General features: G+C 37.4%; 1 protein-coding gene across 2 annotated transcripts in view; it reads left to right on the top strand.

The window, feature by feature from the left end:
- Window positions 1-13,169, top strand: part of ide (insulin-degrading enzyme) — a 96,103-nt gene that overhangs the window by 64,750 nt on the left and 18,184 nt on the right. For both annotated transcript variants that reach the window (XM_052026896.1, XM_052026895.1), the window contains exons 17-20: window positions 1,999-2,119; window positions 7,091-7,182; window positions 8,421-8,532; window positions 10,625-10,792. In XM_052026896.1, the coding sequence (XP_051882856.1) occupies window positions 1,999-2,119; window positions 7,091-7,182; window positions 8,421-8,532; window positions 10,625-10,792 (493 nt within the window). The remainder of the gene's footprint in view (window positions 1-1,998; window positions 2,120-7,090; window positions 7,183-8,420; window positions 8,533-10,624; window positions 10,793-13,169) is intronic.

Here is a 13,169-nt window from a genome sequence, read left to right as displayed (position 1 = left end):
TTATGGAAAGAAAACAAAGTCATTGTTTTATGCCCATAGCCTTTCGCATCAAGTCATACACATTAAATGAAATAATGTTGACTTTGTTTCTCTATCCACAGATGCTGAATTTTTTCAGCATTTTCTGCTTTCCTATTTCAGTTTTCCAGCATCCACATTATTTGTTTTTTGTAAGGTATTTTGTGTGGTGCTATTTTATGTACAAAAGTGACTGTATCTCTTTATTTGTAATGCCTTCACCTGCTGACTCTTTCAATTCCAAATTAAGTATTTTTTTTGTAATTAAAGATGGAAAAACAGCACCACAACTTTTTAAAACAGAAGAGGTGTTTAGTCAATGCAGACCTTTAAAGATTTTGATAAATCACACACCTGTTTTCAGAATATTGAATTATTTATGTGTAGCCCAGTTGTATATTTTGGTTTCCTTCCTTGCAAGTGATATAAAGGCCAATTATAAAGGGTTTATGAATTTTATTGTTAGAGCTTTGGGAAATATGGGTCCATTGAAGACATGATACAAAAACATGTATTTGTATCTATGCTTATCACAGAAAAAATTATTTTTTAAAATAGGGATGATGAGGAAAATACAACTTGAGTAGACAGATATTCAAGATTCAATAGTTATGACCTCAGTATTAAAATTTGGAAATAAAGAAGTTACAGATGCACTAAACCTTTTAATGGACTCTTGATTAATGAATTGTTTGATTAGTTTGGAAGTTTGCTAGTGCACTTCCACTATTTAAGAATGGGAGAGAGAAACAAGGCAAGTTCAGGCCTATCAATTTAATTCATGTTTGGTTAAGCTGCTGCTAGCACTTGTCATTTGGGATAGTGAATGAGTAAGCTAAAAGAGAGCCAGATTAGTTTTGTTTACGGAAAAATTATATCTGATTAATTGAAATGTTTAAGAGATCATTAAAAGGTAGGTAAGAGAACTCCTGTAAGTGCTTTCTGTATGATTTTTCAGAACGGATACAATAAGATTCTATACAGATTATTAGCAAAAACAAGAATGCACAAAATTGGAGACAGTCTTGTGATTTGGGTTGGAAAAGCTAACTGGTTTCGAGGAATAGAGATGCATAATCATTCTTGTCATAACACAAAATAAAGGGAGACTGTAAGTAGGAGGAAGCAGGAGTATACAAAGAGGTATGAGCTGATTAAGTGGAGAAAATATGGGGTCATCTGTCTTGGCCCCAAGGAAGAACTGAATTTTTGAATAATTAGGAACTGCTGAGGAACAAAGATGTCTAGCGGCCCAAGAGCATAAATCATTAAAAGCTTAAACATTTACAAAAAAAAAGAAAATTTTAATGAAATGTTTAATCGTTATCATAAGGAGACGGAATAATGTAGAGGATGACAACCCTTTTTTTTAAAATAAGTTTTTATTGAGTCTATGGTTTTGAGCACCACATCTTGTGATATATTAGCATTGGATAATAAGCAACGGAAATTTACCAAAATGACAATTTTTTATCTTTCCCTATTACTTTAACTGTGAAGTTCAACCTCATCTATAACTTTTGGTTCCTTAAAATAGAAAAACATTTGATTTCGTCTTGTCAATCACCACTCATTCTGTGACCATCTCTCAGACTCAACAGTGTGATTATATCTACACACTAGTTAGAAGGGGTTAAGGTGAATCAAAGATAATTTCTTTTAACACTAATCCAGTATGGTTTAATATTGTAACTTGTTTGAAGGATTTTGTTACTTTTAGAGTTGCTATTAAACTGGCTGTACTTCCATTTCAACAAAAATGTTCCAGTGACGGTATAACATGTAGCATCTGATGGTATGCTACATCCTATTTGTAGAATATACTGTTTGTTTGAAATGTGGTTTCTCAATTAATTTTGATAACACAGTAAGTATTTAACTGCTGAGTATGGCGTTCTGCTCAGAAATGGTGACCACATTAAAACTTGAATCTCTTTCTGGGTTGATTGGGGATCAATGACTGTTCTTTATTTCTTTTAGTATATGCGATCTCTGAATAATTTTAGAGCAGAGCAGCCTCACCAGCATGCCATGTATTATCTCAGACTGCTCATGACTGAGGTGGCATGGACCAAAGAGGAGCTCAAAGAAGCATTGGAAGGTAGGTGCTTGGTAATGTGAATACTATACAGAAATGGGAAACAAAAGATTACCTGTTGGAATTAAGTTCACTTTCAGCATATACAGTATTGTGCAATATAATTAATGGGTAGCCATTTTAATTAAGTTTGTGCGCTCACAAGGACAAAAATAACTGCACCCATTTCAAGTACCCAACATCTGAATGCAAGCACTCTGGCTTTTAAGTGTAACAGGCCAGATGCAGAGTAAAGCTGTACTTTGCCCCACCAACACACCCTAACAGCAATTTCAGAAGAGTGCTCCGTGTTGCACTGGTATGACTTCTCTTTCTCCCCCACCCCCATCAGTTATCTACTTGCCCACTATGAAGTATGAATAAGGTGGTCAAATTTGACACTGTTGCCTACCAGACTACTTATACTGCCAATTTTCAATCAACTTGTGTTTATTTAATCTTGAGTGAAAGAGGTGAAATACCAGTCTTGTACTGCTCTATTCCTCAATTGTTTATTTGACAGGTAACACTCTGGAAAAGAGGCATTGAATGCAGTACTAAACAATAGTTAAAAAATTAAGGTCATTGCCCACATGGGCAGTGGACACAAAGGGACTTATGAACCCCTAATTTGTGTTTAAATTATACACCTGTCCCAAGGTAAAATGCATGAGCAATATTCCAGGACACCATGCCTCTTTGGAATGAATGATGATGAGGAGGCTCCCTTTACGTGAAGAATACCTTGGAAAATCATGTTAGGACTTTAGTGCGACAAGATTCCTGACCTTGTGACAGAGGAAATATTGTTGATGAAGCAGCCGAGTGTGATTTGATCAAGTGGTGCTGTAAGGATCTCCTGTCCTTGACCTGCCATCACTGACTTCCAACAAACTTGGCCATTTTTATTTTTGTCAGATGTGATTCTTGACACCTATCAAGTTGGCAGAGTTTACTATTTCAACTGTTTCATTAGTTTTTTGTTCTGGCAGTAACCTTATAGTTAAATTACCATGTCTTGGATTATGCTCCACCAATTGTCCTTTCATGATCTCTGATCCCTACCTGCCATGGAGCATATATTTTTACAGATATTCAAACATATGTGTAATTTATGATGTAGTTTCCTGTGTGTCTCTAATAAAAATATATTTTCTTGTACTAAAGAGTGAAGTCGTAATAAATCATCAGTAGCTTAAACCACTTAATTTCTGTTTGAAGAAAATCGCTTTTTTATTTAGTTCTGCTTTTGTTTGAGACCTTCAGTACCAATGCCTCATCTGAAGTATTATTTTGTTAGATTTATTTATTTTGTTAACTTATTTATTTTGTTTGCTGGTTGGGCTTGATGTTCTGTGCTGCCTCTGTTGAATCTGGCTGAGATGATGTATGAATCCAAGACCATGTGAATGGAAGACAAAAGACAAGTAAATTTATGTAACATAAATCTACTTGGGTTCACAATATTTACATATTCTCATTTCCCTTGTAGAGTACTTAAAGGGTACTTGATATCTCAGATTGGGTCCAGAGTATTCTGAGGGGAGAGGGTGAGCAGCCAGAAGTCTTGGTACATGTTGGTACCAATGACATAGATAGAAAAAGAGAGGAGGTCCTGAAGGAAGATTACAGGGAGTTAGGAAGAAGGTTGAGAAGCAGGACCTCCAAGGTAGTAATCTCAGGATTACTGCCTGTGCCACATGCTAATGAAGGTAAGAATAGCAGGATCAGGCAGATGAATGCGTGGCTGAGTAACTGGTGCAGGGGGCAGGGCTTCAAATTCTTGGATCATTGGGACCTATTTTGGGGGAGGTATGACATATTCAAAAATGATGGGTTACACCTGAACTCCAAGGGGACCAATATCCTGGCGAGAATGTTTAATATAGCTGTTAGGGAGGGTTTAAACTAATTTGGCAGGGGGAAGGAAACCAGGATGTTAGGATAGAGGAAGAGTTATATAGAAACAAGTCCAAGACAGTGTGCAGCAAAGAAGGTAAGAGGGACAGGAAGGTGAAAGGACAAGATAATTTGCTGAGCAATAGAAATACAGAGAAATCGGTAGCAGATACTGGTCTAAATGTACTGTATTTAAATGCACATAGCATTAGAAATAAAGTGGAGGACCTAGTAGTACAGCTACAGATTAAAAAGTATGACATTGTGGCAATCACCAAGTCATGGCTTAATGACAGATGTGATTGGGAACTGAATGTCCAAGGGTACACAGTGTATAGGAAAGATAGGTGGGTAGGCAGAGGGGGTGGTGTGGCCCTGATGGTTAGCAATGATTTAAAATCAGTAGAAAGAAGGGACATAGGGTTAGAAGAAGTAGAATCCTTATGGGTTGAGTTAAGAAATGGCAAGGGTAAAAGGACACTAATAGCAGTTATGTATAGGCCCCCTAACAGCAGCCGGGATGTGGACAGTTGGAAATAGAAAAGGCTTGTCAGAGAGACAATGTCGAGATAATTATGGGGGATTTTAACATGAAGGTGGATTGGGAAAGCCAGGAAGGTAGTGGATCTCAGGAGAGAGAGTTTGTGGGATGTCTACGGGATGGCTTTTTGGAGCAGCTTGTTGATGAGCCCACCAGGGGATCGGCTGTTTTGGATTGGGTGCTGTGTAACGAACCTGAGGTGATTAGGAAACTAAAGGTAAAGGAACCATTAGGAAGTAGTGATCACAATATGATTGAGTTCAGTTTCAAATTTGAAAAGGAGAAGCTGATATCAGGTGTATCAATATTTCAGTGGAACTAAGGAAATTACAGTGGCATGAGAGAGGAACTGGCCCAAATTGATTGGAAATGTAAGCTAGTTGGAGGGACAGCAGAGCAGAAGTGGATGAAATTTCTACAAGAAATAAGGAAAGTGCAGAACAGATATATTCCAAGAAAAAAGGTTATGAATGGAAAAATGGCACAAATGTGGATAACGAGAGAGGTTAAAGCTAAAATAAAAGCGAAAGGGAGGGCATACAAGGAAGCAAAAATTAGTGGGAAAACAGAAGACTGGGAAACTTTTAAAAACTTACATAAAGAAACTAAGAAGGTCATTAGGAAAGGAAGTTGGCAGATAATATACAAAAGGATACTAAGAGTTTTTTTTAAATATATGAAGAGTAAAAGAGAGACAAGAGTAGATATAGGACCAATTGAAAATGGTGCAGAAGAGATTATAATGGATAACAAAGAGATGGCAGAAGAACTAAGAGTATTTTGCATCATTCTTCACTGTGGAGGACATCAGCAATATACCTGATAGTCAGGGGTGTCAGGGGATAGAACTGAGTTAAGTCGAGATTACTAGAGAGAAGCTAAATGGGCTAAGAACAGATAAGTCTCCCAGACCAGATGAAGTGCACCCTCGGGTTCTGAAGGAAGTGGCTTTAGAGATTGTGGAGGCATTGGTGATAATTTTCCAGGCACCAATAGACTCTGGCATGGTTCCGGAGGACTGGAAGGTCGCAAATGTGGTTCCGCTCTATAAGAAAGGTGGGAGGCAGCATAAAGGAAATTACAGACCTATTAGTCTGACATTGGTGGTTGGAAAATTATTGGAGTCGATCCTCAAGGATGAGGTTATGAAATACCTAGAGGTGCATGACGAGATAGGTCCAAGCCAGCATGGTTTCATGAAGGGAAGATCCTGCCTGACCAACCTATTGGAGTTTGTTGAGGAAATCTCAAGTAGGGTGGATGAGGGAGAGGCTGTGGATGCTGTGTATTTAGACTTTCAGAAGGCCTTCGACAAGGTGCCGCACAAGAGGCTGATTAATAAGATGAGAGCTCGTGGAATTACAGGTAGGATATTGGAATGGGTGGAGCATTGGCTGATAGGCAGAAAGCAAAGGGTGGGAATAAAGGAATCCTGTTCTGGTTGGCTGCCGGTTACCAGCGGTGTTCCGCAGGGGTCGGTGTTGGGGCCGCTTCTTTTTACACTGTATATCGATGATTTGTATTGTGGTGTAAATGGTTTTGTGGCTAAGTTTGCAGACGACACCAAGATAGGGGGAGGAGTAGGGAGTATTGAAGAAATGGGAAGGTTGCAGATAGACTTAGATAGTTTAGGAGCATGGGCAAAGAAATGGCAGATGAGATTCAATGTTGAGAAATGTGCCGTTGTACACTTTGGAAGAAAAGATAAGCGGGCAGATTATTATTTAGATGGGGAGAAAGTTCAAAGTACAGAAGTGCAAAGGGACTTGGGGGTCCTTGTGCAGGGCACCCTGAAGGTTAACCATCAGGTTGGATCGGCGGTAGGAAAAAGCGAATGCTATGTTGGCATTCATTTCAAGCGTTATAACGTATAAAAGTAAGGAAGTGTTGATGAGGCTCTATGGGGCACTGATGAGACCTCATTTGGAATACTGTGTGCAGTTTTGGGCCCCTTATCTTAGGAAGGATGTACTGATGTTGGAGAGGGTTCAGAAAAGATTTACGAGGATGATTCCCAGAATGAAAGGGCTAACATATGATGAGCGTTTGTTGGCTCTTGGACTGTACTCACTGGAGTACAGAAGAATGAGAGGGGACCTCATAGAAACATTTCGAATGTTGAAAGGACTGGACAGAGTAGATGTTGCTAAGTTGTTTCCCTTGGTAGGTGAGTCCAGGACTAGAGGGCACAGTCTTAGGATTAGAGGGTACCCATTTAGAACAGAAATGAGAAGAAATTTCTTTAGCCAGAGAGTTGTGGATTTGTGGAATTCATTGCCACATACAGCTGTGGAGGCCCGATCACTGGGGGTGTTTAAGGAGGAGATTGATAGGTATCCTATTAGTCAAGGTATCAAGGGATATGGGGAAAAGGCCGGAAATTGGGGCTAGATGGGAATAGTTTAGCTCATGGTGATGTAGCGGAGCAGACTCGATGGGCCAAATGGCCTACTTCTGCTTCTTTGTCTTGTGATGCTAGATTAGTTCTCTGCAGCAATAATGTGTATAAATTTTTAATAGTGCAATTGATTTAATTATCTATAATTCTGTTCTAGATGTCACTCTCCTTCGCCTCAAGGCATTTATACCTCAACTATTATCAAGGCTGCACATTGAAGCTCTTCTCCATGGCAATATAACCAAACAGGTTAGTCAGTCACTTTGTCAAGTGTACTAAAAGATGCAACCAATTGATGCTAAATTATTAATGTTCTTGGGTCTTATGGGAAAAAATTGTTACTAAAATCCACTGTCCTTTTCATAATTTTGAAAATTTGCAATCTTAAAACAAAAGTTAACTTTGCTGAATATTTAACAGCAAGAGATTTGCAGTACCCCTTCATGAAAACAAAATTTAAATACACAAGGATAAAATTAAATTTGTGATTATGCAATACTTTGTTTTGGATCATTTACAAGAGTCTGTAATTTTTAGGAACAAACCTTCTACTAAAACCTACTAAAATAAAACTTCCACAGACTTGATCATCAGGCTTATCAAAAGCCTAAAAAACATATTTGAATATATAGTGTAAGTTTCAATATAGCTGAAGCAGTTTGCTCTCCTGCCTTTTGCTGAAAGATCTTCCTTTATCTGAGGATTGCAATCCTTTTTCTTATGTACAAAGCTACAGAAGATCAACTATGCATTGAAAGTAGTTCACATGTCTAGCAAGTTATTTCTCTTCTCCTCTGCGATACTCATTTCTAACTTATTGTAGAAAGGACATTATTAATGAATGTAAACCTGCAATAATGAAAGTAGAGAAGCATCATGAAAGTTTTTTTACATTAATTGAACACTTGTCATCATAATTCTACAATTAGAACAACCTTTGAATGAAATATTATTTTGCTGTAGGAGTAGTTCAAAAGTAAGGCTTTTGCTTAAATCTGCCATTACTCTAATTATTTTTCTCTCCTTCTCTTACTCATTTCTCCACTAATCACCTTTGACCTTGTGTTCTTCAAATGGTATTTTGTCTCTTCTCCTTCTCATTGCAATAAATATGACATGCATACTGTGGAGATTTTGCTAACTTTCTGTTCTTATTCGTACCTGTAATCTACAATCCAGTAAATGCTAATCTGTGCCTCAACAGATTTTTAATCTATCAGTGTAAAGAAGTTAATAGTTTCAACCTAGATATCTTTTGCTCTGAATTAAGCAATCTATAGTTTCTTGTTAACTGTCTAGTTGGCTCCTTAAGTGTGGCTGAGCCAAATTGTCAACTCGCCCACTGTGGTATCTCCAGTTGCAATGGTAGTTTTGCTCAGATCACTTCCATTGAACATCAACTGCAATAAGCTGTGTACAATTTAAAATAAATGCACATTCATCATTTTAATGTTTTAACTTAAATGTAAAATCTCTCCTCATTCTAGACTTCTCTGAATATTGTACAAATGGTTGAAGACACCCTGATTCAGCATGCTCATACGAAGCCTCTTCTTCCCAGTCAACTTACCCGATACAGAGAAGTGCAGCTTCCTGACCGTACGCTAAGTTTGCAATCTTTTCATATCTCTTGGCCTGACCATTTATATGTCCTGAAATTCTATCCTATGTTTATTTATTCATGATAGTTGAATTCAAAGTTACATTGATTGCAATAGCTTTAAGTTAGCAAGTCAGGCTTCAGAATAATACACAATTTAAAGGACTTTTGCAGGATGAGGCTTTGTAAATAATCTTATGCTAGCCACACCAGTAGACTCACAACCAACACAATTCTAAGCCAGTTTTCATTCTTTTATTAATTTTCAATATAATTAGTCACCATGAAGGCTATAACAAAAAGTTCTGCTTGGCCTACCTACACTACATTTAGCAATATGCTTCCTGTCATTTCTTCTAAAAGTAATTTCTGAATTATCATCTCCTATTCCTGCAGGGAGGTTTGCTAGAGCAAATTCAGGAGGGTCTAAACTAGCGTGGCGTGGGGTGGGAACCAGAGCAGTAGGTCAGTGAGTGGAGAGGTTGAGGGGAAGGTAGAGGTTAGGTCAAGTAAGTCTGAAAGGAAGGACCAGCAGGGCCAGGTTAATGAACATGGTGATGGGCTGAAGTGTATTTATTTTAATGCAAGGAGTATTACAGCTAAAGCAGACAAACCAAGGGCCTGGATTAGTACATGGAACTACAAAGATGTAGCCATTACAGAGACTTGGTTGAAGGAAGGACATGACTGGCAGCTCAACATTTCTGGATTGATTGCCAAAGGAGAATTGCTTATTTAGTGATCCTGTAATTCATTAACCACTCCTTTTTAAAAAAAATGAAATAATGTTTAAAATTAAAACATGTTAAAGTATCAAAGTGGTATTAAAGAATCAAGTTAGGATCCTAGTATATAATTTTTAAGACGGAAAAAGTCTTTGGTCCAAGGACTGGTCGTTACTTCCTTGATAGACCTTAATTTGCTGTCATAAAATTCATTTTTACATGTGTATTCCCCCTGTTAAGAATTCTGAGTGTGTTAGTTTGAAATTAAGAAGGAACAAAGAGTAGTTCATTTATATGGCTTGTTTGGCCCGTTTCATGACCTCTGAATGCCCTGAAGTGCTTTTACCCAATGAAGTACTTTTGAAATTTAGTCACTGTTATAATGTAGGCAACATATCAGCAATTTGAACACAGCAAGGTCCCACAATTAACAGTGTGGTAATGACCTGATAATATATGTTAGTGATGTAATTGAGAGGTTAATATTGTCCAGCTCACTGGGGATAACTCCCTTGCTCTTGAAAATAGTACCATGGGACCTTTTACCCTAAGCCAGAGGTGGGACCTTGGATTTATGACCCCTCTGACACTGAGGGAATGCTGTACATATACATTGAATCATCAAGCTAGATTTCTGTGCTCAGGTTTCTAGAGGAGTAATTGAACCAAAACCTTTTGACTTGGCCATAAATGAAACGATAAATGAAATGATAATTTCATTTAGGGATAACCAGACTTTGGAGTTGGATACTTCACTTCAACCACAAAATGTACGAAGATCTTAGTATTTAAGCACATGCAATGTTATTGTACCAATGCAAATTGAGATTTGTGCATTAATTATACATATATAATTGCACAAAGTCAACTAGACCATCTAAGCTTATTTTTGGCTTTTCTAATCTAGTTTATACAACTTCTGCTTTGTCTTACAATTAAACACATTAATGTTAAGTGCTTTTGCTGCTAGTGGTTTTGAGAAAACATGTGATAGGGAGCATTCGGAAAATGAAACTTGCAGTCAAATTCTTAAGAACTCCTATTTTAATGCTAAAACTCTGGTTCTGTAATTAATAATGTTACAAAGTATGAATGTTTTAAAATATCAGCAAAGTTTCAATATCATTGGGAAAAAAAACATGATTACTTCTGTTGTTAGAAAAAATTGATTAAAAGGGATGTGTTGTTATCAGTCTGTTAAATGGTGGTACTCCTTGAGAAAGATTGCTAATGACAGTTTGAATTAGGTGTGGATCTACTTATCAGGGTTGTAATGAAGTAATTTCCCATTACTAGGATGCTGAGGGAATAGAAGTGTTTCTGCTGACTAACTCCAAGTTTGCTTTATCCCATGCACCATGTATAGGAGGATGGTTTGTGTACCAGCAGAGAAATGAGGTGCACAACAACTGTGGGATTGAAATCTACTACCAGACAGACATGCAAAACACCCATGAAAATATGCTGTTGGAGCTTTTTTGTCAAATTATATCAGAACCATGTTTCAACACACTGCGGACCAAAGAACAGTTAGGTGGGTCAAATAACTTGAGTTATAAGATTGAACTAATAACTGGCTCAATGAGTATGATATTTATGTTGTATGAGTTTGTCTGACAATTTATCTGAAAATCTTAGAAAAATTTTGGCAGTTAACTTTGAAGCTGAATCTTTCGGTAATAAGGAAATTCCATTGTATTTTCAGTATGTTTGGACATATCAGGAGTAGTTTTCAAAGTTGATTTTGAATGAATGCCAAACACTTTCTGCTGTTGTTTTGACATTCATGCTTCTAAAATTTCTTATTTTAGCTTATCAGTACTGTCAATATTAGTGGTGCTATCTGTTTTCACTAAAAGCCTTTTAAGGTTATTTTTTATATTGGAAGTGATAATTCTGTTCCTAATTTGAATGTGATTCAAGAGCCAAGCAATAAGTATATATTCAGAATAAACATTCATATATCTTTAATCCACGTAATTGATTTAATGATTAAATAATGAATTGGAAAACAACTAAACAATTATAAGTAAGGGATCTGCAAACCTTATTTATTTCTGCAGCACTCAACGTTATGTTAGAATTACTGTTATAATATAATTCTTAAGCGCTTAGTCAAGGCATTGGAGCAAGGAAGCAGTAGCAGGTAAACAAAGACACAAACATTTTCTCAGCCTGTTGAGGTTAACACTTTCTCCTAGACCCTGAAATTCCTAAAATGGGATTGTGAGATTTTCATTTGCCAATGGATGTCAAAAAGGAAGGGAACAGGCTTAAGGGAGCTTAATATTTTCTTAGCTCAGAATTTCCAGCCTTCTGGGAGAGAAGCTATAAAAGGTCTTTTCATGTAGAGACAGCAAAATTTTATTTATTTGGCTTCAGAGCTGGTCAACAATTTGGCAAGGTGTTCAGAACAGTTAGATCTACCATTTGCTCTCTAGAAGAAGATAATAGACTTGGAAGAAGAAGAAGCTGTGGGCTTAGTGCTGGGTGTTCTCCCTTTGAATTCATGGCATCCTCACAAAATTTGGGAGAGCAGGAATGCTTAGTCAAAGGAGGCATATCAGCCTTTGGTGAACCATTTTGTGGTTCTCCCAAAGTGTGATCAAAGCTTTGACCCTTCATGGGTGGAGGGGTGAATGAGAAGGAAGTAGAAGGAATGGGTGGTGTGTGCCATAAATATACCCCAAAACATTCAAAGATCCCATTGCTATAGGTTCCTCCCTGCACACTTTATTATATCTTGCATACAATTCACTGTTTACACTTCATAAGATGAATATTTTGTTTCAACTTGCAAGTCCAATTTATTTGACAGTCACCACTGACATTCCTAAAACCCTTTATTATTAACTTTGACTGTACTGTAACTAAAAGCTCTTAATAATTTCAGTACCTCAGAATTTCTGTGAGTCTTCCATGTAGAGCTGAACAAGAGTTATACACGCAAAGTATGTGGATCCTGCCCATCCCTAGGCATATCAACGTTAGCACAGTCCCTCATCCTCATTTACCAAGCATGATAGAAAAAATCCTGAGATTTTAAATGGTAATTATAACCATCGCAATGCAGGTAGGTGAAAGGTAGCGCTTTCAATAAATTTGTTACATTTTCACGGTAGACGAAGAGTTTTTTTAATTGTGTGAGGTGTATATTGATGGCAGGGCAAGAATTTATTGTCCATCCTTAATTGTCCTTGAAGCAGCATTGAGTAGCTGTCTGGAACTCTTGCAGTCCCCGCTTTCCACACTACTCCATTTAAGAAGTTTACTAATAAAAGATAATTTAGAGAGGAATTTGCACATGACACTATTCCCATGCACATGCTGCCCTTGTTTCAGATGAATTGGGAAGATGCAGTTAATGATTCTGTAGAGAGTTTCTGCAATAATTCAGTGTTTTAAGGAGTGATTGTATTATTGATCAACGGTGCACCTTTGTCCTGGCTGATATCAAGTTTCTTTAGTGTAATTGCAGCTGTAGTCACCCATGAAAGCAGATTGTATTCCATAACATCACATGCCTTGTAGATTATGGTAATGTACTAGGAAGTAGCACAAATGAGAGCAGGAAGTTGAAAAGGAAGGGAGAAAGGAGGAAGCATGTTAGAAGCAGAAGGAGGAAACATTTAGACAGATTACACGTGGTCAAAACTGGGAAATGGAGTGGGGAGGAAAGAGTAATGTTATCTATTTTTGATCCAAGAAACTAGAATATTTTGTTAATGACACAAGATCAGGAGCAAAATGATTGTTCAGGAAGAGAAGTCACCAAAAGCTACTGCACAGGTATAAGTAATCACGTACAAAAGCTGTATACAGTGGAACATTGAAATATTGGTTTCGTTCCTCTGAATAGATCTATTGAGCCTTGGGCTAACCCCATTTTGATTAAAGTGCTCAGTGTTGGG

Source organism: Pristis pectinata, chromosome 12 (assembly GCF_009764475.1).
Source record: "Pristis pectinata isolate sPriPec2 chromosome 12, sPriPec2.1.pri, whole genome shotgun sequence".
In the NCBI taxonomy this organism is placed as follows: domain Eukaryota; kingdom Metazoa; phylum Chordata; class Chondrichthyes; order Rhinopristiformes; family Pristidae; genus Pristis; species Pristis pectinata.
Note: the sequence above shows the minus strand (reverse complement) of the source record. Positions and strands in the feature narration are given on the sequence as shown.